The sequence below is a fragment of the Xenia sp. Carnegie-2017 genome, unplaced genomic scaffold (assembly GCF_021976095.1).
Source record: "Xenia sp. Carnegie-2017 unplaced genomic scaffold, XeniaSp_v1 HiC_scaffold_20, whole genome shotgun sequence".
In the NCBI taxonomy this organism is placed as follows: Eukaryota; Metazoa; Cnidaria; class Anthozoa; order Malacalcyonacea; family Xeniidae; genus Xenia; species Xenia sp. Carnegie-2017.
The window spans coordinates 13,997,751-14,024,802 of NW_025813483.1; the positions used below are offsets into that span (position 1 = coordinate 13,997,751).

General features: G+C 33.3%; 4 protein-coding genes across 5 annotated transcripts in view; all 4 read right to left on the reverse strand.

Annotated features, from left to right (window-relative positions):
• Positions 1 to 65: 65 nt before the first annotated feature.
• LOC124441236 (transcription initiation factor TFIID subunit 2-like) lies at positions 66 to 14,478 on the reverse strand. The gene is made up of 30 exons (XM_046991677.1): positions 14,262 to 14,478; positions 13,570 to 13,613; positions 12,609 to 12,717; positions 12,197 to 12,282; positions 12,026 to 12,128; positions 11,585 to 11,703; positions 10,913 to 11,026; positions 10,613 to 10,712; positions 10,170 to 10,421; positions 9,078 to 9,167; positions 8,262 to 8,323; positions 7,715 to 7,826; positions 7,317 to 7,426; positions 7,119 to 7,184; positions 6,528 to 6,660; positions 6,281 to 6,400; positions 5,922 to 6,062; positions 5,429 to 5,539; positions 5,080 to 5,165; positions 4,943 to 4,982; positions 4,619 to 4,695; positions 3,950 to 4,027; positions 3,660 to 3,721; positions 3,368 to 3,437; positions 3,085 to 3,189; positions 2,454 to 2,550; positions 2,059 to 2,142; positions 1,794 to 1,872; positions 1,337 to 1,410; positions 66 to 742 (listed from the first exon to the last, which is right to left on the reverse strand). Exons 1-30 carry the CDS (start codon positions 14,262 to 14,264, stop codon positions 590 to 592), a joined length of 2,880 nt encoding a protein of 959 aa, XP_046847633.1. The 5' UTR covers positions 14,265 to 14,478; the 3' UTR covers positions 66 to 589.
• On the reverse strand, positions 14,388 to 16,438 carry LOC124441237 (transcription initiation factor TFIID subunit 2-like). The gene is made up of 5 exons (XM_046991678.1): positions 16,189 to 16,438; positions 15,952 to 16,006; positions 15,597 to 15,669; positions 14,873 to 14,970; positions 14,388 to 14,478 (listed from the first exon to the last, which is right to left on the reverse strand). The coding sequence occupies exons 1-5, from the start codon at positions 16,236 to 16,238 to the stop codon at positions 14,467 to 14,469; spliced, it is 288 nt and encodes a 95-aa protein (XP_046847634.1). The 5' UTR covers positions 16,239 to 16,438; the 3' UTR covers positions 14,388 to 14,466.
• A 1,636-nt stretch (positions 16,439 to 18,074) lies between these two features.
• On the reverse strand, positions 18,075 to 21,893 carry LOC124442801. Of its 2 annotated transcripts, none has more exons than XM_046993298.1 (7): positions 21,444 to 21,893; positions 21,179 to 21,262; positions 20,708 to 20,751; positions 20,575 to 20,635; positions 20,115 to 20,277; positions 19,735 to 19,851; positions 18,075 to 19,077 (listed from the first exon to the last, which is right to left on the reverse strand). In XM_046993298.1, exons 1-7 carry the CDS (start codon positions 21,882 to 21,884, stop codon positions 19,034 to 19,036), a joined length of 954 nt encoding a protein of 317 aa, XP_046849254.1. In that variant the 5' UTR covers positions 21,885 to 21,893; the 3' UTR covers positions 18,075 to 19,033. The 2 variants fall into 2 exon arrangements, with proteins under 2 accessions (XP_046849254.1, XP_046849252.1); XM_046993296.1 differs by having other exon boundaries at positions 18,075 to 19,081.
• Positions 21,894 to 21,942: 49 nt separating this feature from the next.
• LOC124441743 (thyroid adenoma-associated protein homolog) overlaps positions 21,943 to 27,052 on the reverse strand; it is a 29,270-nt gene continuing 24,160 nt past the window's right edge. The window contains 12 exon segments of the mRNA XM_046992210.1: positions 21,943 to 22,000; positions 22,432 to 22,547; positions 22,879 to 22,915; positions 23,281 to 23,412; positions 23,479 to 23,619; positions 24,307 to 24,396; positions 24,478 to 24,566; positions 24,766 to 24,888; positions 25,099 to 25,163; positions 25,312 to 25,372; positions 25,947 to 26,079; positions 26,247 to 26,356. Coding sequence (XP_046848166.1) covers positions 21,943 to 22,000; positions 22,432 to 22,547; positions 22,879 to 22,915; positions 23,281 to 23,412; positions 23,479 to 23,619; positions 24,307 to 24,396; positions 24,478 to 24,566; positions 24,766 to 24,888; positions 25,099 to 25,163; positions 25,312 to 25,372; positions 25,947 to 26,079; positions 26,247 to 26,356 — 1,155 coding nt within the window.

The window sequence follows — 27,052 nt, forward strand, 5'->3', positions numbered from 1 at the left end:
AATAAATAGTTGAACTAGCGGTTCAGCATTTGTCAAAATACATACATAAATTTGTACCACATGAATTTCACGAAATTCCCTTGTATTTGATAACATGCATTTAAAAACAGTTTGTGAACATTGAGATAGTTTCTAAGAGGTTGTACATTAGATAATTAAGGAGGGGGAGCTCAAATTCATATATGCATAATATAATTTATAGAAAACAATATATTTCATAAAGAACTTAATAGGACATGTATATGAAAAATCCTGTGCAGATCGTATCTCCTAAAGTATTGGAGGTACAGCAACGACATTTCTGGTAGAGCTCAAAACATAGTATCGCTAGATGACGAGGCAGAATGTTCTAAAGCTGATAAAAACAGAGTCCAATGAATTTTAAGTTTTTATGACGTAAAAGATCGATCCTGTTTTCTTAGCTAAATTATGGATTTTTACAAAGTGTTGTGTTTTTCAAAGTGACCTCTAAGTATGCAAAAGATCTTATTACAGGAACTTAAAATATTTTCTTATGTCAAGATTGTAGTGGTTTTTGTAACTTCAATTCTTTCTCGTCGACAAGATGCATGAGTATAAAAAAATGAAGTTAATTGTTTATATGATCCTCTTTATGCTTTTTCTTCTTTTTTTTCTTGTGTTTCTTTCTTTCATGATCTCCTCCTTCCGCGTGGGTCTTCCAGGCACCGTCTCTGTCAGTTATGCCTTGATTAATGCCAGAATTTTCATCCTCTTCGCCAAGCTAAAGAGAAAGACTGCAAATGTAATGATTGAGAAAAACAAAGTAGTTGCTTTAACCAGCTGTTACATGTAAGCAATTTTCTTTTTGTCCAAAGCGTAATGTCTATGGTAGTGTATTGACTACTTTGCTTTTAAGACAGTAACGCTCATTGAGCTAACACATAGATGCCTAAATGAAAAAGACATACATGCAAATAGTAGATAACTGAAAACTTGCAGTCTACTCGACCAACTAATGAAGTCATTATAATCCTCTGCATCTCTTCGCGCGCAGTTACGTAGCCCAACTGTTCGACTTTATAATTATGCAGCAACAAACTGCATCTACCTACTTGTGTCAATTTCTAAGTAAGTAGCTCGCTTGGTCACAAACTATTAGAGAAATCATCTGAGCATGCTAAGTTGACTCAAGCATGCGCAATCCACTTGTCATAGCTTGGCATAATGCAACTGGATCTACTTGCACCTATTTCGGAGTAAATCGTCACATATTTAGTCACAAGTTAACAAAGAAACTGCGCAAAGAAATATAATGCGCAAAATCGCAACTTGAAACAATACCAACGAATGACTTTAAACATATTCATAATATTACCTTAATCTTTAATTTCAGCTTTGAATTTCCAGATGAAGGTGGTTCGACGGAAACTGCGCTACTAATATCGCTTTCTAAAAAACAGAATGTTTATTGAAGCTTTTTGAGGCAAACGAATCTAATCACTAAAACACGCAACAAAATGTAAATGATTAATTTAAATGAAAGGCTGTCACATTTCAAGGAAATGATATACTCAAAAAAATCTTTTTGGAATACTGAAAAGGAGCTATTTACTCCTCGCAATACGTACAATGATAATATAAATAAAGGAATAAATATAAGAGTTGATTAATGCTGTTGTTAGCAAAAAACCAACACATGCAAACACGAAACAAATGTTGATTAAAAATACGAATTTTGCTAAATATATTTGGACTACAGTAACACTATAGGAGAAATCTCTCAGCAAACTTGATAATCTTTCTGTAAGAAGAATTATGCTGAATCTTCAAACCTGTTCTCAATGGTTGAATGTCCTTGACGATTGTCTCTGAGTTCAATTTACTTCTATCTTCGGACTTCACATCTCCTTCCTTGACAAACGAATGAAACCAAGTCAATTTTTTATAAAAAGCAGACACAAATGCTGATACTAATTATAGGTGAATAATCTGAAAGAGAGATTTTCATCAAATCAATCATTTAAGTACATTTTCTCTGATATCTGAATATCTCCAAACTAAAACAAATAAATTTCAAACAAAGTATCGTAAGCTAACCTCAAAAATCTTGCTGCCACTTGGAGTATTTAATGAGGAAAAGTTTGTAATACGTTTTTCTTTCAAATCAATAAGAACACCCATCTATAAAAGAAAACAAAACGGAAGTCTGAGTTAGACGTTCCATGCAGAGCATCATTAACAAAATAATACTTAAAATAACAGCTCACAGCGTTCTCTGACTTTAAAAAACAACTCCTGGCACTATAGTTAATTGTTTACAAAAAGAGGAAATAGTTTCTGGATTTACTGCAAGACCTTTGCGTTCTTTTCTTCGCTGTGTTGTTATGACTCTCGCAATTCACATATTTTACATGGTTACAATTCTCGCAATGGTTGTCATTATAAATCCCTAAAATATGCCACATTAAAGGACGTTGACACTTAGCACTTACTCCTTGCGCTGGAACACAACCAGGAGAAACTCTCCCCCAAAGAGTATTGTACAAATCCATGTAATCACATCTTAAACGAGTGTCGAAAGAACTTTTGCTAAAAATAAAAATATAGAGCGAATGTTTTGTCTATAAGAAAACAGTCACGAGGGGATTTAAAACAAGTGAAGTATGCGGTGCTTCTTTAGATAAAGTCAAGTGAAACTGGTGATTAAGAATCATTATTATATGGCAAACGTCCTTTCAGGGAAAATGGCGCGCATTGATTGGCTCAAAGAAATTTTCGCCGGCGGTTTTAAACACGTAGTTTTACAAAGGATGTAGAAAAAACTACGTGAGCAAACAGCCAAACGCAAAAAAAATAACGAAACAAAAAACCATGTGCGAATGTGAGTCGAAAGAAAATCACTGGGAAAGTGAGTTTTATTGTTCAAACGACAATTTCAAAGGATTTATTTTTATTGACGAAAACAAGAGAAGTGAAAGCCAGTCCATGCAAAACAGCAAAGACGTAAATATCTCGCCCTCGATTAATGAAAGGTTAGAATTTGGCTACAAAACGCTAAAAGTTCGCTTTAAAATCAAACACAGTTGGAGAAAGTCTACATTCAAGTAAGAAAAAATGGAAAACCTGGCAGCAGTCCAAAGTTTGTTGACCAAATACAAGGTATCCAGTCTTGAATTTGACTTTTTGGTAAATGGAGGATTCTCCGTCAACTTTTGTATAATAAAGTGTCTAAATTTTAGAGAAAAGGAATCACTTTACAAAACAGGATCCCAGAGAAAAAGTAGTACGGAAAGAGTTCCCGAGTATATAAAACAAACAACAAAACTATAGCAAATGACAAATATTATTTATAAACCGAAATGATACAGCAACTCATTAAACTGGCCACAATCCAAGATAGGTGTACCTTATGAAAGAAGAAGGATCAATTTCTGCCAGGTTCAATAAGTATCCTAAAACATCTTCATTACTGTCAGCTACAAACATAACAAGATTAAATGATATTACTAAAACAGATTTGGGTTTCAATGATCCTCTGCAGGTCATTGATCATTCAGCCAAATAATCAACGGAATGATAATCCAAAAAAATCATCATTCGTTGGAAAGTGTGAAAATTGACAAATCATTCGATACAATTGTCTCTCTGCAGTATTTACTTGGATAAGCAGAATGCATGCATGTGAAGAACTATTTGACCTTGGATTATATCAGCTAAACATTCAATCGCCGTTAGACGAACATCCTCAAAATGACCGTATCTATAAACACAAAAAGTGAAAATAATTTCAATTTAATTTTCTGAATAGCTCTTAAAGTTCATGAAAGGAGAGAATGAAAACATTTTTAACGTGTTTAATCAATAGTACTTAATTTCAAGAACTACAAGAAAAATTGCATATTGGTACTATTTTATTTGTAGTAAATTGAAAGTGATTAAATGACGTCAAATGTGACGAAAACAATTAATAACGTGGATGTTTGCATACTTTGAATAATATTGAAAAACATCAGGATCTGAAGGAATATGAGCGTTGATCTGTAGAAATCGCAGACCTTTCAGACAACTAAAAATATAAGGATTCGATTCAAAATTGCTAACATATTTGAAATAAAGTATGTAAAAGAACCAATATAAGTTTAAAATATAAATAATACACTGCAGTCATTGATGTAATGTTTGAAGGCATCAAGACAATAGCCTAAAATATATTTAAACTCAACATTAAATCACCCCTCCAGTAGAGTAGCTACATCAGGACTAAGATTCAACATATATTACCACCCCCTTTCTCAGGTAACAACTGGAGTAGATCAGGACAACCCTACCCTCCCACAAAGACTAGAGTATATCAAAGCCACCCCTCTCTCCTCTAAGGACTGGAACAGATCAGGGCCATCCTCTGCTCTCGTAAAAACTGGAGTAGAGCTGGGACCACCTTCCTCTCAGTCCATGAAGACTAGAGTATATTAAGCCTTAACATTCACAATATTACACTAGCCTTCTCTCATCCTTCCCGCCCTCCAGTAAAGGTTAGAGTATATCAAGCCTCGACATTTAATATTATACCACCCACACACTTAACCCCCCCCCAATAAAGATTGATGTACATTAGAAAAACGTCAATTTTTGACAAACCATATATAAAAATGTAAACCTGCTAGTGACGACATATTTGTAGGATGGAAGAAGTTTTTCTAAATTGAGGTACTTCGTTATTTCCGAAAGCACAAGCTGAAATATAATATAATAGTTGAACAACAATACAACATTCTGTTTAACAAATGTCAATGCATAATTGAAATGATATAGATCGGTTAAAAAAGTCCGCACGGACAGAGATATCATGCATGTCAAACCTAATGTTCTTCTAACGGACGACTAGTTCAAAATGGCTTGTTAAACAAACCAATAAAACATGAATAATCTCTGTAACTGAATAACGATTATATTGTAAAAAATTAATTCTTCAGTTGTTAACCCTGCACTCCTCTGACAGTTTCAATGTAGGAGTTCCTTCCCTGAAAGATGAAAACCATTTAATAAATTATGATAATTTATTATGTAAAAATGATTAATCAGATGACAAGAAAAAAGAACAAAGAACTTTGAATTTACCCGCTTGTGTTAACAATCGGCACAGTTGGAGTAATGCTATTGATCAAACCATTCACGATAGAGCTGACGTAATAACTATCAGAATACTATTGAAAAAAATATAGTTATTATGAACATCCTCGCATCTAAAGGAATCCACGTGGTGTCCTTGTGTAAGTTTCAACTTTATAACATGAACAGTCTAAAGTAATCCACGTATACTCTAATCCCGTAGTGTCTTTATATGTTTCAACTTTATAACTTGAATACTGTAATCCATTCGTGTCCGTGTATGTCTCAGTTGCTTCCAGTTTGGTGATTGTCATGGTGGACAAAAAGTAGTAAATTGAAAGGTTGAAATCAAAATTACCCGATTCAATCTGTTATCGTTATATTTCAATAAATTAAGGAGAAATGCTCGAACAGCTTTGGGGCACTGTGAGTGTTGATCTCGGCAAAAACCAATCGATGAGACTATAGCCTAAAATATACATTATCACAAAACAACTCCTTTGAAGAAAAGCTTTGCGTATGATGGGGCTTCTGTTTGGATTTCAATTCCAGCAGAAATCAGAAATAGCAAAAGCGTGTCACTTTTTCAAAAGAAAATTGCTGCTTGCATTTTATGATTTAGTTTAACATGTAACTGATGGAATAAACTAAACTCTGCAAATATTTAAACTTATCTTTCTCTTCTATATTTTGTTTCTTAGTAAATTTTGTAATTGTTTTTGAACAAAAGCACGCCCCTCGTGGAAATCAACCCCAATTGACAAGGACAGCGTGTCAAAATAAAAATTTTCATTCATTCATTCATTCAAAATTATTTTCATAAAATAAAAATGATGAGTTTCAGCACTTGCCTTTTGCACAAAATAGTCAATGAAATTGGAAAAATCGTTGTATCGAACGATTTCCGGGCAGGTAGCGGATCCAAAAAACATCTGAAATATAGTGACGAGCGATTGATGAACATTCCACGTTTCTCCAGCGTCACCTTTTAGCTGAAAAATATATAACAAATGAAAATTAAAACTGGTTATGTTTTGATTTTCAGGTCATTTTTCATTAATAAAGAAGGGCACCTTACTGTGGACAAATAATGTACAACTGGGGTGCGTGGGTGTGCGAGGTTCGTATGGGTATGTTGGGGTGTGTGAACTCCACATTCATATGGTAAAATTTCACTATTATCCACTTTGTGCAAGGCATCGTTGATTACCTTAGCCAATTTTTCAATGGCATCCACACGGATTCGATAAAAACATTCTTTCTGTTTTGCCACGTCTAAAAATGCTTGCATAGTTTGACGTGTAGGGAAATTTATCAAGTTTTCCAGAGCCTTACAAATAAAAGAAAAATTTCGTCAGGATCTCATTTTGTGGTCAGTATCATGGAAGACAGAGAAAGAATGCAAAGAGTTTCTACAATCTCAACACCTATCCTGAGAAAAGGACGAAGCTATTTACCTCAGCCTGGGCAATGACGTCACGCTCATGCCTCAGCTGAAAATGCCACATGAAGTCAGATTGTTTAAATGATACTTTTCGTATTAGATTCACTTCTGGATCAATACGGATCCAAAGGACAGGAGAATCCGAGCTGTAAAAAAAGAGACGTCATCAACAAAAAACCTTTAACGACAAATCTTTGCAATGACCTTTTATAAAATTTTATATTGATCTGTTATATTTACATATATTGAGATTTCCAACCGACGAATCTCCAGTCACGATTTTTTAAAGAAGCTACTCTAGCTTTCGCTGTTTTTCTCCTAATCATGTTATAGGTTTTACCATCCATTTACACATTTTTATCGTCCATTTACACATTTTATAGTGCAGTTGCACATTTTATAGTGCAGTTGCATATTTCAAGCTAAGGTTGAATATCAATTGTAAGATTAGAAATGTGTTAAATACTTCATAGGTCAAAGGTATTAACAACCTTTTTACTAGGGTCAAAGCGTTGAAGAAATTCATCCATCAAAACCTCGTTCGTTTAATCCGTTTAAGAAAGCATGATCACAAAAAGGGAAGAAATGAAAATAATAGACATACTCCATTTTATCGAGATCAATATCTACTTCTTCACCAGTCATTAGTGGAATCTTCTTTCGCTTGTTTCTGAAATGAAATCAATTTCAGATCAGAAAGAATCAATAACATCGAAAACATTTGCCCAGATGGCGCAACATTTGACGATAATTATTTAAATATAAATGTCAACAATGACAAAAAATCATAGAATTTTTCAACCTTCGACTCTTTGAGTGACATTGCAGTTCGTGATGACTCGTAATATCCTCGATTTGAACGGTGTGTTTAAATGATCCATCCAGTTCCTGAATACATACAGTCAGTGGACCCTAACGAAATACAAGAAAGATAACTATAAATGAGAAATTGTTGGTAAGAGCGACTGAAGAGCAGTTGAGAATGAAATAACTTTTACAATGAATCGAAAGAAGCATTAAAATAAACAGCACGATATTAAAATGGATATTTTTTCCACAAACGTGAGATAAAAATTTATATTTTAGTTTCTTCTAAAATTCACTGAAAACACACAATAACTAAATTAATCAGAACAACTTATGAACGGGGCAATATTTACATGGAAAAAGCCCATCAATTAACTTATAAGTCAACAGTACCATGTATTTGAAACAACCCTTTTTCATATGTTGCATTAAATCTAATTCGACAATGTTTCTTTTACGGTTGAATACAAAATGACCAGAAAATGAGACGACACCAGATCTATATCTAAAGTTGAAATGATTAAGGTATAAATGCTCCAATTTTCGCTACGTTTACTTGGTTTAGTGTTTCTGAAAAAACATTTAATGATTTTAGCCCAATTATTTTCAGTCACCTTATCTTATAATTGAATTTATTGCTTCCTCATAAGTCTATAGTTCTATTTAATAGCACATGAACGTTTAAACGAACCTTTCTACAATACGAGTGAACACAATTTGCCTCCTCCCCATACATACTTATCCAGATTGGCCTATATCTGTAAACTGTTGGTTTTGTATCGCAGTTAATTCTCAAGACGACTCTGCACATAATCCAGGTTATGCTTTTCTATATCACGTGGGGGAAACTGGACAAATCCTTATTATATGTTATAAGGTAAATCTAATGACGCCATTGGCGTATTAATGAGTCAACTGCTTCATATTGCTAAAAAGATACATCCATTGATCGACGAAAACGTTCAGATCTTTTCCAGAAACAATAGATATAGAACGAAGAAACTAAAGGTAAGAAAAAACAACAATCTGGCTCAAAGAGCTACACGAAAATTATTGTTCCAAAAATATTATGCTATTAAAAACAACGAAATGTGTAAAAGTAAATAACTGTAAAAACAAAACATTCATAAAACGTAAATTATTTCACACAGAAACATTCAACTTCATAATTAAAGTGCCTCTATAAGCAAAAACATTTATTTGCGATATCAAAACTTGGAGTAAAGTCTAAGGCATGGGTGAAATTTGTTTTTAATTTGGTCAAATCGTCTTTTTGTTATTGCGATTTAAATTTGCTTTTCAATAGACCTTGTCCGTCGATGAATAAACTCTGGGTCATTGAAGGTAGTTACTATACATATTTTGTATTTTAGGAATCCCTTGCATGACGTCACAAAATTAAGTCGTTCCAGACTTTTTAAACGACGGACAAGGTCCGTTAAAAGGAGCATTTTTTGCCAATTTTAAACAGCCGAAAAGGGCACTTTAATATATGCAGCTACTTTAGTTATAATTTAAATTGCACTTAAATAATTACTAATATAAATTTTATTTACGCTTAAAATAACCGAGCGTGGCACAATGTTCGTCTTCTTTCTTAAATAGCCATCAAAAGGTTGTCATAAGTAACGTTGAATATTTGAACTGCTGGTTATCTGTAAATTTTGACTTGTTACAGTAAATACGTACACATGAATTGGTCTATGATAATGGACCCATGTTATAAAAAAAATAAACGAAAATGATATAAACGTACTCCGTTAGTTGATAATAACATATTTTTCCATAGATTGATATCTTTAGATTTCACAGCAGATTTTGCAAGAGACAGCAGTTTGTTAAACACCTACAGATAAAGATAGTAAACTGAGGTAACTAGTGAACTGTGAGATACACACATGAATAAACAACTATAGATAAAGATAGTAAACTGAGTTAACTAGTGAACTGTGAGATACACACATGAATAAACAACTATAGATAACGATAGTAAACTGAGTTAACTAGTGAACTGTGAGATACACACATGAATAAACAACTATAGATAAAGATAGTAAACTGAGTTAACTAGTGAACTGTGAGATACACACATGAATAAACAACTACAGATAAAGATAGTAAACTGAGGTAACTAGTGAACTGTGAGATACACACATGAATACACACCTACAGATAAAGATAGTAAACTGAGGTAACTAGTGAACTGTGAGATACACACATGAATACACGCCTACAGATAAGGATAGTAAACTGAGGTAACTAGTGAACTGTGAGATACACACACGAATACACGCCATTCATAAATTCTAGTGAGAAATGGATTGTAAAAAGGGTGCTCTAGTTAAGAGTAAATTTTGGTTGAAGCTATGTACTCCGTTGAAAATAACTATGAAATTGTTTTTAATTAATTGCTTTACATATAAATATTTTTGTATGGACATTTGCCCCTCTTTGGCACTCTATCCAAGGCTGGGAAAGATGCACATCGCACAGTAAATCCATACCTGAGTTTTATCAAGGATTAAAATAAATAAGGTAAGTCGAAAGATTGTTCTTTTTTGAAAGAAATTTTAAGAGCTAAAGAAAACTATGTGTGTTGTAAGTCATAATAACATCAAACATCCCACAACTTCCCCTTCCCCAATTTCATAATAACATCAAACATCCCACTACTTCCCCTTTCCCAATTTCATAATAACATCAAACATCCCACAACTTCCCCTTTCCCAATTTCATAATAACATCAAACATCCCACAACTTCCCATTTCCCAATTTCATAATAACATCAAACATTCCACAACTTCCCCTTTTCCAATTTCTTGTTTGAACAAAGAGACTAGTGTTAACCTGAAGCAGCGGTTCCAATCCAATCCTCATTTCAATTAATCTCATCACCAGATGAGCTTTACTATACATCGCTTCAATCTGCTTACATGACGTCAGGTGCGGATGCATATGTAGATAGCTCGGTTGACCACTTGTTGCCATGGTGTCAGAATCAGTGTCTGAGCTGACATCATTATTAGATACGAAAGACTTATTATTGAGAGGCAACAAGCCAGGACCTTCAATCTCATACTTGCATACTTTTTCCATCTCCTGAAATGTAATCATTACTCATTACCAGTCAAGAACAAACAATTTAAAAAGCCTATTCGCACTGGACTATGCATGATTTCTACCAAATCAGAGCATCATTGACAGTGTCAAATTTGTTACAAAAATATTTAAGCAGTTCCCACGTAATTATCCAAGTTAATTCATGTGCTCTATTGTTTGCAAATGTTGACCTCACGAATCCAGCTTCTATATTCATTATTTCCAAACGCTTTCTTCATGTAAAGGCCATAAAGATAATATGTTATTCCACCTTGAAGCCATGAATCCGACCTAAAGTAAAAACGTCATTTTACCAGCGATGAGGAACTGAAGACTGAAGTGAATATTAAAGATTACAATGCATACGTAGTTACAGATATTTTTAATGAGAAAATTCTTAGGGAAAAGAAAGCCATCAGTCCAAAATACACAACCTACGTAAGTACGTTAGATTTTCGCGCTTACCATGTACATTTCCAACAAACACCTACCATGTGTTGAGAGATAGATAACAACCAAAAAACTGTCGCGCTAAAGCACGAGCTAGTATTTTTCTTGTGTAAAAGGCTTGGTCAATGACACGACTTGAATGAAGAAGATTTGTACTGAATAAAAAAAGAGAAAATTAAGATAACATACAAATAGACAACAACGAAGGGATGTAAGAGAACAGAGTCATAATTGTTCAAGGCGAAATATTGAAAATTACGTAAATTGGTTTAAAATATCCGAAATTTGTGCTGTACTCTATTGTAATTTTTGACTCTGATAAAGTGAAATTGTCTAGCATTGGCCAGCAAAAATATTTATCCTCAGGAATTCACGATAGGTTCGTATAAACAAAGTACAATTTAAGAAAATATTATTGACCTCACACTCTGAACTTCTTCACATGCTAAAGAAAAAGTAGCTACAAATCTTTAGACAATCTCTTTTAGTTCCCAATACAATCCGCATAACACATTATCAAGGTATATGCTTAAAATGATGAATTTTCGTCTAGAGTGTCCACAACAATTATTCGTATAAGAAAAACATTCAAGCGTAGTTTATGAAAGTTCAAATAATATGATCAAAGTTCCTGTTCCTCGGCATCTTTTTTTATGAATTAAAGTGGAGATGGATTTCATTAAATTGACACTACTGCTGAGGAAATAGCTCACCTGCATATGGCCAAGGTAGCATATGAAGAAGTTTCTTCAAAGGAATGATCCACGAACACTTGCTTGTAAGAAGGATAAGGAAATTGGCAACTCATCGACTCTTCGTAAAATTCAAGCACCTAAAGAAATATATTACATGTAGAATAAAACTTAGTCTTAGTCATTTGTGCTGAGCCTCAAGTTATCAGACTGATCAAAACCGCATACTGTATGATGTTAAATGAATTGCAATGGAAACAACAGGTTGTAAATCGTTAGTTAGATGAATTTGTCTTTTAAGATATTTTACAATTACAAATCAAGCACAAAACAGACATGTGTTCCTTCTTTCAGCTAAGAATAATTGACATATTATTTAGATTTGGGTAAGCATAGTTAAATAGGCCAGACAAACGTTTTGTCCGAACAACCACATTTTCAATCAGCGTTGGTGACATTTACCTCGTGCAGTGAGCCAGTTGTCTGCTTCAACAGCGGTAACAAACCAGGCAAACAGAAATGAGCGACCTCGGGCATTACTGGATCAACGTGTACTTCAAAAGGTCTAAAATGAATTGCAGTCATTTCACAAGTGTACAGGCTACTCGGTCTGTTTGTAAATTTGTAACATACCCTACTGCAAAGGCGATATTTGAAGCCGCTGTAGGTACGTCCAATACGTAAGAGTACATTTTAAATCGTTCATTAGCTGTGTAAACCTAAAAGAACAAACAGTTCATCAAATCAACGATGATGTATATTATGTTTTACCTAAAGAATAAAATAATGAGCGTTTCGCTTCGTTTTGGCTTAATTCAATTTCGTCGTAATTGATAAGAATAATGAGCAAAACGCCGATCTTTTTAATTGTATAGAGATTACTTGAAGTACACGATGTCCCCAAAAACGTACTCTCAGGCCCAGGATAATTCCCATGAAAAATTACATGCAAGCAAACTAATCTACGAGATATAAATGATATAGAACAGTTGAAAGACATAATATTATCTTGAAACAAACTTAAAATATTTTTTTGATAAAATACCTGCTCAATCAATTCACCAGACGACACTGCCACTAAGTCTCGATCCACTGTGATATCGATCTTCCAAGTACATACCTCCGAAAAAGAGTCGATGCAAGGAAACCATAGCCTGAAGATAAAAACACAAAAATACACTTGCTTAGAAAAACCAACGAGCAAAGATCTGCTGGATTGTTCCGTTTTATGGCGATATTTATTTAACACGACAGTGTAAAATGCTGAAATACTTATTTAACACGTTGCTTAAGTTGCCAGGGCCTCGATATATTGTAGATTTATAGGTTTATATATGAGTTAATCATGCCAAAAGAAAGTGTTATTAGATTTGTAAGAACTTTTCATAAAGTTAAGTAAATTATAAATCATATATATTCGCATTAAGCGATTTATTTCGATTCAGCAATTTGTTTCAATGAAAACGCGCATGGTAGTAACTCCATTGCAAATGGTGATAGTATAAAATACGTAACTGCCTTTGAAGTGATAAGTTTCACTTTTTTCTCAGGGGTCGGTTGCACAAAGCCTGGATAGCGTTATCCACTGAATAGGAAATTTTTCTGAACGTTCATAAAATCTCTTATAAGAAAAAAATGTACGATTTGAACTGTGCAATCACTGAAATAATATATTGTTTCGAGGATTACAAAATTTCTTTGTCGTAAGAAAAAGATAAACACCTTCTTTAAAGTTTGAAAATTTTCGCTATCTAATGGATAACGCTATCCGGGCTTTGTGCAATTGGCCCCAGTATTCTGGCCTATGATTCTTTGTTATATTAATAGTCTACAGTACGTAATACAATTTCAGAAATTTTTTTTTTGGGGGGGGGGTGCACAACCCCAGGAAATCCGCGCCCGCTTCGTTTAGTGTTAAAATTAAGCATATCCGTGCAAGCATTTAGAATTGTGCATATTACTATTCTATCATAAATTTTCAACATTAGTAATCAAAATATCTTTACCTTGAGGTGTTTCCATGATTGAAAGAGAAGACATGTGCAGAGTTCTAACAAAAAAAAATTTAAAAATAAGCAGTATCCTTGCGTTTGAAACAGTTTATTGACACCTCCCCAAAATATATGTACAATATCATGGTGCTAAAATATAATAAAAACCTTTAATTTTTCTACAAAATCAAACATCTATTTTTTACTCTTTGTAACTTTAATTTTGAGGAACTTGTGGATGCAAGTGGTGGACACAGTTTGCAGAATGAAAAAAGAATAGGGGTACGAGAGGAGGTGCACAGTTGGTGGGGAGGGAGGAGGTGCACAGTTGGTGGGAGGGAGGGGAGAATATGGATAAACGGGAATGTGGATACATGAAGCTCTCTTCAATTTGTAAAATTAACGAGAAACTCTTACGAAGTGCAAACCGTAAAAAAGCCGCAAATTCTTAAAAACAAAATAGCAGAGAAATTTTTTGTCCTACATTCGTATCATGTGGTAAATATTAAATTGCACAAAACTTTTCATAAATTCATTAAAACTGCGAGTAAATTTCATATTCTAACACACGAATCATCGTTCAAAACACGAATCATCGTTTAAAACACGAATCATCGTTTAAAACACGAATCATCGTTCAAAACACGAACCATCGCTTAAAACACGAATCATCGTTTAAAACACGAACCATCGTTTAAAAAACGAACCATGTCAATCTTTCCTTCACATCGAGGAAGAACAAATTGAACTCCGCCTTTCGGATGTTCCAAAGAAAACTCAACACTCAATCGAAATGTTTTTCGCTCAGACACAAATTTCAAACATTCTTTTGGTAACTTGATGGTGAGTTCACCTCCACCATTCTCAGGGTCAATGGCAGAAATAGAATTCTGAAGAGAGGAGGCAAAATGCTCAAGGTTTCTCCTAAACAAAAAGGGAGAGAGATTTGATAAATGCCTAAATTAAAACCAAGGACAGCGTAAGATTCATAATTGGGATGTGAGAGGGAGGGAGGGGGGGGGCAGGGAACTAGTTATATTCATCAAAAGAACCAAAATCAATCCCAATTGAGGTTTTTTTCAACTAAAATTTAAAAATTGGACATCCAAAGGGTATGTATTAGACCTTGGCAATGGGTAAGCCTCGCAAATCCTTAAAAAAGTCTCTGCAAAACTATTTACATTTATATAACAGTCTATGCTGTTCTCTTCATCAGAAAGTTTGAGTCTTATACATGGAAAATTGTTTTAATCAAAAAGTGGAATATCATAAACTTCTGCTTAGTTTGTTCACTATAGATGAACTACTTGCTTTTTACTTTCAGCACAAAATTTTCCTCTACATCATTGTACTGGAATCCAGCATCAAACCAAACATTACAATCTTTAACATCTTGAACACAAATTCTTGTTATTCTTAACAATCATTAAGGTACAACAAATGCACAAACAAACAACTATTTCCCATTGGACTTCAAAAACATCTGCAATACATGCAACATACGGAAAAATGTAAACTTTTTTGGGTTGATGAAATGGTTTTGGACAATTATTTCCAAGTCCAGTGACAAATTAATAGCAAAAATAAAAAAAAGACACCACACATATATTATTTCAAAAATCAAGTCTGAAATTTTAAGCAAGAGTGGAAAAATAGTTAAATTTCTATAATCACTATGCTAAACCCTGAAATTTCTGCTGTTTTTTAATACAATAGAGATGAAATATTAACTCTTTAAAATGCTGTTTGTTTGGCATGAAAGAGCACACTTTGATAGTCACATGTGTAGTATTTACGTTTGGCATCATATGTAAATTCATTCAATCCAAAGTCAGGATTGATTTCTAAACTTCTATCTAGATAGAAAATCCAAAACTTTGTACAGTGATTTTTTAAATATGGAGCTTCATTTGTTCAAAGTTTCGCATGATAACAAATAATGTGAATGATTTTTGACATATACAACTAAGTACCCATTCAATTAAGCTATTTAATTGAGCTACAATGAACTCTAATATTAAACAAATTTCAAAAAAGGATATGAATTTGCTTGCAGTTGAGTTTTAATCGTGTAAGGTTGCTTTGTAATGGCAAAATACACAGCTCAGTGAGACCCTAAATTGAATAAAATAAGAAATCTGTCATACTAAACACTTTATCTAGAATACATTCTGTGTAGTCTATTCTGTTCTGTAACACAATCTTCAGCATACAGTTTACAAGGATTGCACTGTGGGCAGTAGAATAGACCAATCAAAAAATTCACATACGACTATTGCTTATGATTTATTGTATACCATATTTAAGTGCAACAACATGCTTAAAATATTTAAATATACCACATCACAATTATAACTTCTTTACAAGCTTGATAAAAACATATGCAGCAGAACTTACAAAGATGCATCGTCTTTCAAAGTCGATCGAAGTGATGCATAAATATTGGTCAACTGTAAAAAAACCAGAAGATCGAAATGACAACACAATCTTTGCGAGTGTGAATTCTACAATTACTAGATTTAAAATAACACATTATATAACTAGTGCTTGCATGAAGCATTCTAAACCACAGCCACAACCAATTTTAATGTGACGATGTTTGATATTAAAGTGATAATATAATGTAATACTTATAGTTTAAAATTTCTTTGACTCCGCTTGAAGCTTTCACTGGCTTTCTTCATCTTCTATTTACAACACAATCCATCCATCAAATCAAATCCAGGATAAAGTCATGCAGACATTTCACAAACATGTATTTATTACTTCTTTCTTTTTGCCTTGGTTACTTCTTGAATTTGCAACATATGAAGTGAGTTAAATGAAGTATTTAAACAATTTATCCAATGGATCTCGCTGTTTAACTGAACTATTGTTCCATTTACAGAGGGTATAAAAAAAACCTTTAGAGTTTAAATTTTGGTTAGTTGTTAAAATTTCAATACCTGTTCACTAAGCTATGTCCTTACGGGTGTATATTTTTTGTACGAAGATGTATATTTTCTCAGTTAAAAGATGTATATTTGTTGTATTAAACTACCTGGGACAACCGAACAGGTGTGGTTGTAACAAGAACATGTCATATAATCATGTACGTAGCAGACAATACTTTCAGCACGCGTGGTCTTAGTATAGTAATAGTATTAGAATACCTCAATGTCTAAAGGCCTTCCTCTTTTTTACCATACGTCAATCATTAGAATACATCAATTGCTAAAGGTCTTTTTGTTGGTGAAATTTGGTTCTAAAATAATCTTTTAAATTTTTCTAACCACAGTTGTTATGATTTTTTAATTTAAAATAAGCAGCAGCATTGTAGTTTTGCCTTCCCCAGATCCACCGCTGATTATAAATGATCTTTCCTAACTACAGAGCTGTCCATTTTTGTCGGTTGATGAGGACAAGGAGTGACCATAAAGACGATTTTATGAAGTTGTAAGAATGCTGGTCGTTGTGGCAAAATAGGATGTTTTTAGCGCTGTATTTGCAAACTTGGTTACTACGGATGGTGTTGTCAGTGTAAGCCTTTTTTGGGGACTACTTTTCCTTTAATTCACATATAGCATTCTGTAACTTGTAATTTAATTAAAACGCTTTTCAATTTGGCCACGTGAAATGAACAACATTGTAAATCTTGTTCCCGACAATTTTATTTTATGCTCAAACTGTAAACTCGTGAGAGGGATTATAAAAACTTGGTTAGTTTCTGGGTGGGCTATTCTGACATGTCTCATTAAGTAGTATACTCTTTTTGTAATAATTTTTTGCCGTTTATCATGTTATTTTCTCGCAATTAATCTTTATTAACATATTTTACCAGATTTCTCCGAAAATTTAAATAACAGTTTGTTTCCTTTCCATTTAATTAACATAAAAGCAAGTAATTGTTTCAAAGCAAACTGGTGGAAATCATTTGATAGAAAAGAATGGTCAAACACCTGTCGCAAGTCCTCATACTTTATCAAAGGATTTTATCGTAAGCTATCCAGTTACAAAAAATGTGCAATTAACCAACTTCAAAAAGCGAGATGCTGTGCCATCAATTCACTTCACAAAGGAAAACCAACCATAGACTCGGTACACTCTAACCTTAACATTTGAGCTAAATGAACAGAACTGCATCCAGTACATTGGAAACGGTGCTTATTTAAATGCCAACAATGAATATCTTAAAATATCCGTTATTTTTTGGCTATTCCTACGCTCAAAACATCACATATCGAGGTAGATCTGCCTTATATCAATGACACCTTCAAGATCGACTCTGCACAAGTAGACTTTAGAAGTTCAGATATGAAGCGGTGCTTGTCATGTCTTTGATTATACGCTGCAAATTATTCAAGCTAAATTTGTTTGATCAATAACCTATTCATATGTTTTTTATTGTAAGGTACTGTAGAATTAGCCAAATATCTTACGATAATTTGTTTGATTTCAGGTTCTAATGATATCATTATTTGCTGCAAAAACTTTGGTGACGTTGAAAAATCTTCACTGATAAATCATTATGTGAAAGAATATATGGACCGTATTAATGCTTGTAATTTTTCTATGTTCTATCAATATCGATCATTATTTACAAATTTTTTGTAAATCAAAGACTAATAATTTAAGGTCTCTGGTCCGATGACTTTATGGTGTCGATAGCCGATGATTTTGATTATAATTATCCGATTGCTGATAATATTCATCATAATTATAATTGCTTGAAAAAAGGACAAACTAAAATCTCCGCTCATGCTCAAACCTTATCAAATAAATAAATCAGAAAATTGAGCGTATTGATAAATAAAACTTGGTGAAAAAATTACATGGTTAATACTAATTAAAAATAAAATATCAGCATAAAACTACAATTTTATCGCCAAAACATTAACGAAAAACATTAACCTAACTATGTACGAAATTTGCGCTATTTTAACACAAATTTTGTAATTGCTTTAAGCTGAAAATGTTCAAAAAAATGTTTGTAGTCATCGCTAGCTTGTATTTGCTTTAACCACGTGATACTGTTTTCAAATATAGGCCAATTTTCACATTCCGCCGTTCCGTGGAATTCTTTCAAAGTTTGATTTTGCTCTTGTGCAACAATAACTTTCATAAAAGCCAGCCCAATAACAGTTAAATAAATGTTGTTGTATGTCAAATCATGGCAACAAATGTTCTTTCGACAAACGACAAAGTCTCTTGTCATTCTAAGCAGTTCCAAATATGATTTGGAACAGTCGTTGATACTCGTATTTTTTTCTAACACCCAGCAGACTTCATTGAAAAGCACTTCGGCCAATATACAATCCTCGCGATAAGTATTTATCGGTCCTTTTCAAAAAGTTTATCTATTTTTGACATATCATTATAAGCTTGGTCTTGGAAACTGTCAGACTTTACTATAGATTCATTTAGAAAATTCAGCAGCCAATGCATGGTCAACATGGGATATTCGAAGAAATAAGGTCAAGAACTAACCGAGCGACCATTTTCAAAGCCAAGAAACTGTGAATATCACAATCACGATAGTGAATGCTGCCTTGGTAAAAAAGTTAAAATATATTTATAAATGGAAGCGGAAATAATTTCATTAATAAGCTTTCATTAATAATAATTTTCATTAGTAGCTATTATAGGTGGCACTTGTAGGGGAACGATGGAAATCAAGAAAAAAACATTTAGAGTTGAGAAACGACATGGAGTTCTACAGCTTACCAAATACGCCATTCTGCAAACATCATTGAAATAATAAGTGCAATGTAGAGGGTGGCACTCATGTGCGAGGTAATATACAAGCGCACATGGTCCTATTTCAAAAATGGTGACCACATAAACTTTCTGAATGCGCTTTTAAAGAAACTGCAGAGGCAACATTATAGTGGGTGAGTGGGGGGTAGTTTCTGCTTTGTAGATGGAGATAAATCTAGCGCAAAACCATTTTGTATCTGTGATTCTTTTACTTTTATCAAAGAATTAATTCATGTGAGGGGCCTTTTCTTATAACACTAAGGCAAACGCTCGCACTCACAAATTTCTAGGAGAAAACGTTATCATAGGGCCGAGCACAGAACCGTTAATGCTTTTGAATTTAAAATATTTAACTGCTCGTGTAAATTTTGAAATGTTACAATGAAATAAGCATTGCTTTCTTGCCAATTAAAGATCAACTAAATAATCCAGTAAGAAGCTTACCTTGTTCAATCGACTGAAACAAACCCGAAAGAGCATAAGCCATTGAGTCCTTCACTGCCACAGATTCGTCAATCAACATCTCAACAATAACTTTCCACAAGCGAAATGTAATACTTTCTGTTGACAGAGAGAGTTGAAACATATATAATCGCTGTAACTTAGGTTCTCTTCAAGACATGAAATCATTATTCAGCAGTTTTAATTTATGCACTGCTCGATAATTATTTCTAAACAAGAAATTTCGTACATTTCGTACACTTTTCGATCCATTGCTGCTAAAACATTGCCCTAGTGTGATATGAGCAACGATCATATGTCAAATAACATTTATAATATCTTACGGCTAAGTTGCTTTACAAAATGATTCGTTAAAATCTTACCATGACTGCTTAATGGCTTTAATAACAGAAAATTGACTCGCCCTGATCCAATGACAAGAGTTATCGTTAACCGTAATTTTTCATTTTCTTCATTATGGGCGCACATCTCAAATAAGTTCATCCATTCTTCCAGCACATTGGTTCCATCGATAGCACAAACATTCTAATAAAATGATATTGTTGACATAATAAAGTGGATAAAGGAAAGAACACCACTTTTTAACATATAACTAATCATGAACTAGAACAAAAGTTCCACATATGAAACAGTACACTTAATAATGCATAATTTTTCCACGGTGAACATGTTATTAAAATGTTCCACACAGGGCTTTAATTCATAGAGGAGAGTGGCGAAGGGGGCAATGTGTCCTTCATGGCATATTGGCTGGCTGTGTATATAACTCTACAGCTACCAAGATTAGATATCTAACCAAGTCAAAAGATTGTAGAGCATTACCTCACGAGCAACATAAATTAATACAGATGAAAACTTTAAAAAAGATGCCAGAACATCGGACCTACAAAAAATGTGTAGCAGGAAATGGTTAAAAGTACGATTTTACAACTTTAAAAGTCCATACAGTACTCACCCGTGGCCGACCTTTGCAAGTAACTTCTTGTAATATTCCCAGCCCTAGAGAAACGAAGAGAGTAGGTCTATTTGCTTATCCATAGCAATTTTCAACCTGGCATGCAAAAATGAGAGAATTTTTAGAACGAAAGATCGGTAATCGAGGTTTACAATTGCATTTTAAGCACAAAATAAATATTCCTCCCATCAGATGGAGCAAAAATTTAATCGTTCGCGTATATCACAAAAATATCTCCTGGAAAATTGAAAATGGCAATAAAAGAAAACAAAAATGGCAACCGTTGCTTTCAAACCATCAAAAAAAAATTTTATACCCGATACAAAAGATGACGTAAATTATTTTTCTTGACAAAACCTCGAGAATTAAGGCAACAAAGTAAGCTACCATGTTCTACTCAATGATTTAAGGATTACTGTTTTAATAAAATAAAAGAAGAGGAAAGAGTGGCTGAAAGGTCAGACGGCCTACCTCGAGGAAAGTAATCACTGTTTCATCCTGCAATAGCCAAGGAAACTTCAAAGATTCAGGAACGAGAGAAAGACAGTCGAACAACTGTAAAAAATTGAGTGCACTTATTATTTACAAATACAAATCGAATGGTGAATGTATTGGGTTGTAAAATTTACTTTCAAAAAGTCTTCGTCGAGTGATTTTAACAAATTTAAGATGCATTTTTGTTACACGTTCAACGTTGGACCATAAATGAAACCAAATTTACATGTCACTATCTTACCGATGATAAAACTTCATAATTCGTCTGGGAATGCCACATTCGCGTCAATAGTACTCCTACAAGTTTATCTTTATCCTCACTCGATAAGAAAACATTCGCAGATTTCGAAAATAACTTTTGTAAAAACTCTAACGCGATCAACTTGACTTCGTAATCTGGCGAGGACACAAACATCACAACGAGAGAAATGTCACTCGAAACGAGGATTTCTCCTCTTGATAATTTTTCATCAATTGATTGAAATGTAAGCCTTGCAATTTCTTCTTTCACAAGAATCACACAAGAAGCAAAATGTTTTCCAGCATTTAGAACAGGGCTTTCTCCTTCCTTCACTTTATTGACACATGTAATTTCAGCTGCATTTGCTTCCACTAAATGATGGAACGAATTTAAAATTTCCACGCGTGTGTTCGATGAAAAATCAAACCAACGTCTGTCCATCACGTACAAATGAATCCATCACAAGAGTTGAACAAATGAAACTTCATAAGAGTTGAACCTAGAAGAAAACATGCAAGAGTTGAACTACATGAAACTTCATGTTGCAAGAGTTGAACCTAGAAGACATGAAATTTCATGTTGCAAGAGTTGAACCTAGAAGACATGAAACTTCATCATTCCATGTTCTTTCAACAACGTATGTCTGTATCCATTATGGTTGGCCGAAACAGTAAGAATTATCTTTAAAAAAGTAGCCGAAAGCACAAAGGGTTGATTAGCTACTTCAAAATCCCATTTCTTCCGTATGATTTCATAATCAACTGCGAAAAGTCAAAGGCGGCATAAAATGCAAATAGTAAAAGAATCCAAACTCAATGTATTAAAGAAACCAAAGGAGTGAGCAAGTGAAATCAATTATTTTTGATAGAATTTCTGTAAAGTTGTAACATATAGTATTTTATCAAAGTTATTTCACACCAGTAGAAAAATGTCTCTTCACCGACTTCATTTAAAAATAAGTTACCATGTAAATTTCCTAAAAACTCACCTGGTCCCCAACCAAAGACTCTCAGACAACAAAGGAACATAACATTCATAAATATCACACTTTGTTTGAGGGGAGAGAGAACCGTTCGTTGAAACACATTTTAGAAGTTCCTTTATCTGGATGAAACACAAAAGATTTTAATTTCTAAAGGAAGTTGAACCAAAGTAGAAACTGTATAAAAATAACATAAAAAAGATTTGTGTTTACAGTGCCTAGATCTGGATCAGGATATTTCAATGTCACTCGAAGAATGTATTTGACAATTATTAAAATATTAATGTTAGTTCTAATATGAGAAAAAAATTAAGGAATACAAAATGTTTGTGCTGCTGTATATTATATGTTTTCAATATGCAGTTTTAGTAGTGTAAACAATCTTAATTTGAAAATTCTTTAATAAAAAGATCAAGAAAACACAAAAACACAAAAAACGTTACTCGAACTAACCTGTAAAAGAGAACCGTGGATTTCATTTTGCTTTATTCTAAAGTGAAAACAAAAGGAAAATATTCGAAATTGTTTATGAAACTTTCTTCATCTCTAAGACATTAACAATATAGACATTAACAAGTAGTCAAAGGCTCCAAATTTAAGACTATATCCGACTACACAACACACTTAGACAGACAACATATATCATTCAAAAGAACACTTTAAAAATTGTAAACCACCTCGTTTAAAGAATCTCTTGCTATTCGCATGAAAAACCATACTGTTATTACAATCAAGTGACAAAAGCTTCCATGCAATTTATTATATTCATAGTTGTACAATCGGGGGCAGTTTGCAAGTTTATTAACTCTTAATTATAATTGATTATCTAAATAAAAAACCACGATTTTATTATACCTTTCATTTGGTGAAACAGGCAAACTTTTAATAAGGCTCGTCAACATCTCTTTTAACGTTACACCCGACACTAAAGGCACGAGTGCACGGGCAGCCATAGAACGAGTCTTTAAAACACAGCTCTTTGAACACCTATAAGAAAAAAACGACAAAAATACACACAAATGAACGTGAGAAGATACATCCTCCTTTGTATACCTTTGTACGTATGGTATGAAAGCAGACATGTTTAAAGTGGAATCATTGCCATCCATTGCTGACGGATGAAGACGAGATAAGAGTAAAAGGACTGGATACAAACTGGGATGCATACAAACTGATGATCCCATATAGTCATCACTACAAAGATAAAATGTTGGAATACAAAAAAAAAATCATAAAACAAAACCTTGCCTACGAAAAAAAGGAGAAAAATACGTCACATTTCCAAAATAACAGTATGGTGAAGGTTTAGGTGAAGGTTTAGGGGAAGGTTTAGGGGAAGGTTTAGGTGAAGGTTTAGGTGAAGGTTTAGGTGAAGGTTTAGGTGAAGGTTTAGGTGAAGGTTTAGGAAGGTTTAGGGGGTTTAAAAAGGTTTAGGTGAAGGTTTGAAGGTTTAGAAGGTTTAGGAAGGTTTAGGAAAGTTAAAGGTTTAGGGAAGGTTTAGGAAGGTTTAGGAAGGTTTAGGAAGGTTTAGGGAAGGTTTAGGGAAAGTTTAGGGAAGGTTTAGGTGAAGGTTTAAGTGAAGGTTTAGGTGAAGGTTTAGGGGAAGGTTTAGGGGAAAGTTTAGGTGAAGGTTTAGGTGAAGGTTTAGGTGAAGGTTTAGGGGAAGGTTTAAGGGATGCATATGCATTTAGAATTGGATTATCTTCAAGCACAAAACACGGTTACAGTGGAAGACAAAATTAAGCATATTGTATAAATTGCTGAAAGCATATTGCCCAAGTATTAACATTCTCAATGACATACGAAGCATGCTATATGTACGTTGTATCACAGAAAATTTCCATTTAGTACAGACTGGCGCACACGTGTTAAAGATCCCACCTTTTGACATCTTTCAACGAAATTTGAAGTTGCTCAATTAGGAAAGAATGCAAGGATGGAAATCTTGAAAAAAATTCTCGCCCAGTCATTCTTGAAAGAAAAATTTAAGAAAATTAACAAACCAAATTGAGGCCTCTACAAGAACTTGTAAAACATCTTCCAGACACATACCCTTTTCGACGTTTATCTTCTTGAAAGGTTTGTGGGCCAAAAATCCGATTCATCAAAGCACTGAACATCAATGTGGAAGAATTTCGAATCTATAAGTACAAACCTCATCTATAAACATAAACCTCTTCAATAAATACATTAAAAAGGTTAACAAACATTTGAAGCAGTCAACCAAACAGCGCAAAAACTATTTCATAATATAATGTAAAATGTTATATTATATTATGTAAAATTACATTATATTATTGTATTACATTGCACTGTTTCACATTAAAGGATTTAACTCACCGCCCATATTTCGGACAAAAAACCTTCAATTGCAACACGAACACCGTCAGCAACAAATGGAAACACGTCCTCTCCTAGTTTTGTCTCTTTATAAAGAGCACGTAGAATATTTCTTGCATGTACCTGTAAACACGTAAATAGGAAAAACTGTTTATGGTTTGTCTTGATAAAAACCAAGTCGATCTGAAAAACTCTCCTAAACTCGAGTAAACGCTTAGCAAACGTCTTACATACAAAAACAACATAATTTATCACCAAACAACAGTAATTCATAAATCATTTCAATAAAGTGGTCTTTTACACAAGCAAACTACTTCAAAGTAAAACATACACCTGGGGTAGAGTTGTGTCGTCAGAACTTTGAACGTCTACAGATTTTGCAGCTGTTTTCAAAAGTTCTAAATACAAATTAAGAAAATTGAAATTCCCGTTGAAATGAGGAAAGAAAAAATTCCCACCAAGAAAATTTTCTGATCTAAGCTTCACACAATTTCCAAGTAAAAGTCTAACATTGCACGACTGTAAGCATAATAGCAATCACAATACCTTTCATTACAGATTTAAAACAATATTTGCCAGTAGTGTTCGGCTCTGTCGTCACAATAGCCTTAAATAAACAATTATATGTAGATTCTACAAGTCGTTCAAACTAGGCGATTTTTGTGCCTTACAAACATAAGATTTTACATGATACCATTCGAATTTCTAGTAGCAGGTTGAGGGTTTGCAATCGAAGGACTGGGACGTAGAAGCTGCGTGAAAGACTACTAATTAGACTAAACTTTTGAATCAATATTAATCGACTCGACTCTATCTAATCTATCCAGTCGCTGATTTCACATTCAACCATGTTTAAATTAAACATACGTCTGATACAACATGACTATGAACGCAAACATTAAAGGAAAGCTATTTTGGCAAACTGTAAATATTACATTATAAAATAAAACGGCAAACTAAATTCAAATCATTAAATATGAAAACATAAACAACTGGCAGACGCTGCTTCAAATCACTTGACACTGCCTCTAACTATACACCTATGAAAACATAAACAACTGGTAGACGCTGAGACTGTATCTAACTATAACACCATGACTTCATAAGCGACTGGTAGACACTGCCTCAAATTAATTGAGACTGTCTTTAACTGTATTCCTATAAATACATTGTTCATCTACCTTAAAAAAGAAAGGTAGACCAGCACTTCGTCTTGTTCCACATAACCATTCGGAGGGATTATCAGATGAAATATCTTTTAAAAGTTTGTTGAGAAAGCATTCAGGAAGACGTTGGATGTCATGTTGAGGACTTCTGTGAAAGACAAAATTTACGTAAAATATTAAACATCATTGGCAGAATAATGGAATAACATTATTCAAAATTGAATAGAAAATAATTTTCGTTGAAGACAGACCAATAAATATCACGCCCCTGCAAACGACCAGATGTGATTCTAAATTGGCTCAATTTTAAATTACCTCCATAACATATAACAAAGTTTTACAAATCCTTCATGAGCCAGTTCGTAAGCTCCTCTGTGCTTTGACGTTAACAGCATTGTTGTAAACAACAGACCAACTTCCTCTAACTGAGCAAAAAGAAAACAAAATCCCTTAAAAACTTGATCTTTATAAATCTTTTCATTGTGTGTTTACAACATTCAAACACACTTCAATCCTTATGTTTATAATGTGTGTGTAAATCTTAAATGATGAAATACTAAGTCTACATATGTTTATAATGTGTGTGTAAATCTTAAATGATGAAATACTAAGTCTACATATGTTTATAATGTGTGTGTAAATCTTAAATGATGAAATACTAAGTCTACATATGTTTATAATGTGTGTAAATCTTAAATGATGAAATACTAAGTCTACATATGTAAATCTTAAATGATGAAATACTATGTCTACATATGTTTATAATGTGTGTAAATCTTAAATGATGAAATACTAAGTCTACATATGTTTATAATGTGTGTAAATCTTAAATGATGAAATACTAAGTCTACATATGTTTATAATGTGTGTAAATCTTAAATGATGAAATACTAAGTCTACATATGTTTATAATGTGTGTGTAAATCTTAAATGATGAAATACTAAGTATACATATGTTTATAATGTGTGTAAATCTTAAATGATGAAATACTAAGTCTACAAATCTTAAATGATGAAATACTAAGTCTACATAAGTTTATAATGTGTGTGTAAATCTTAAATGATGAAATACTAAGTCTACATATGTTTATAATGTGTGTGTAAATCTTAAATGATGAAAT

Coding starts and splice junctions, on each gene's coding strand:
- LOC124441236 (XM_046991677.1), bottom strand. Junction 11,027..11,584: donor GCTACCTTGGCCATATGCAG/GTGAGCTATTTC, acceptor TTTTTTATTCAG/TACAAATCTTCTTCATTCAA. Junction 3,190..3,367: donor GATCCTTCTTCTTTCATAAG/GTACACCTATCT, acceptor TCTAAAATTTAG/ACACTTTATTATACAAAAGT.
- LOC124441237 (XM_046991678.1), bottom strand. CDS start 16,238: ATGAAGAAAGCCAGTGAAAGCTTCAAGCGGAGTCAAAGAAATTTTAAA. Junction 15,670..15,951: donor TTGAAAGACGATGCATCTTT/GTAAGTTCTGCT, acceptor TATTCAATTTAG/GGTCTCACTGAGCTGTGTAT. Junction 14,971..15,596: donor ACTCAACTGCAAGCAAATTC/ATATCCTTTTTT, acceptor AATGATTGTTAA/GAATAACAAGAATTTGTGTT.
- LOC124442801 (XM_046993296.1), bottom strand. CDS start 21,884: ATGGACAGACGTTGGTTTGATTTTTCATCGAACACACGCGTGGAAATT. Junction 20,278..20,574: donor TAATTTATGTTGCTCGTGAG/GTAATGCTCTAC, acceptor TCATTTTATTAG/AATGTTTGTGCTATCGATGG. Junction 19,852..20,114: donor AAAGCCATTAAGCAGTCATG/GTAAGATTTTAA, acceptor CTCTGTCAACAG/AAAGTATTACATTTCGCTTG.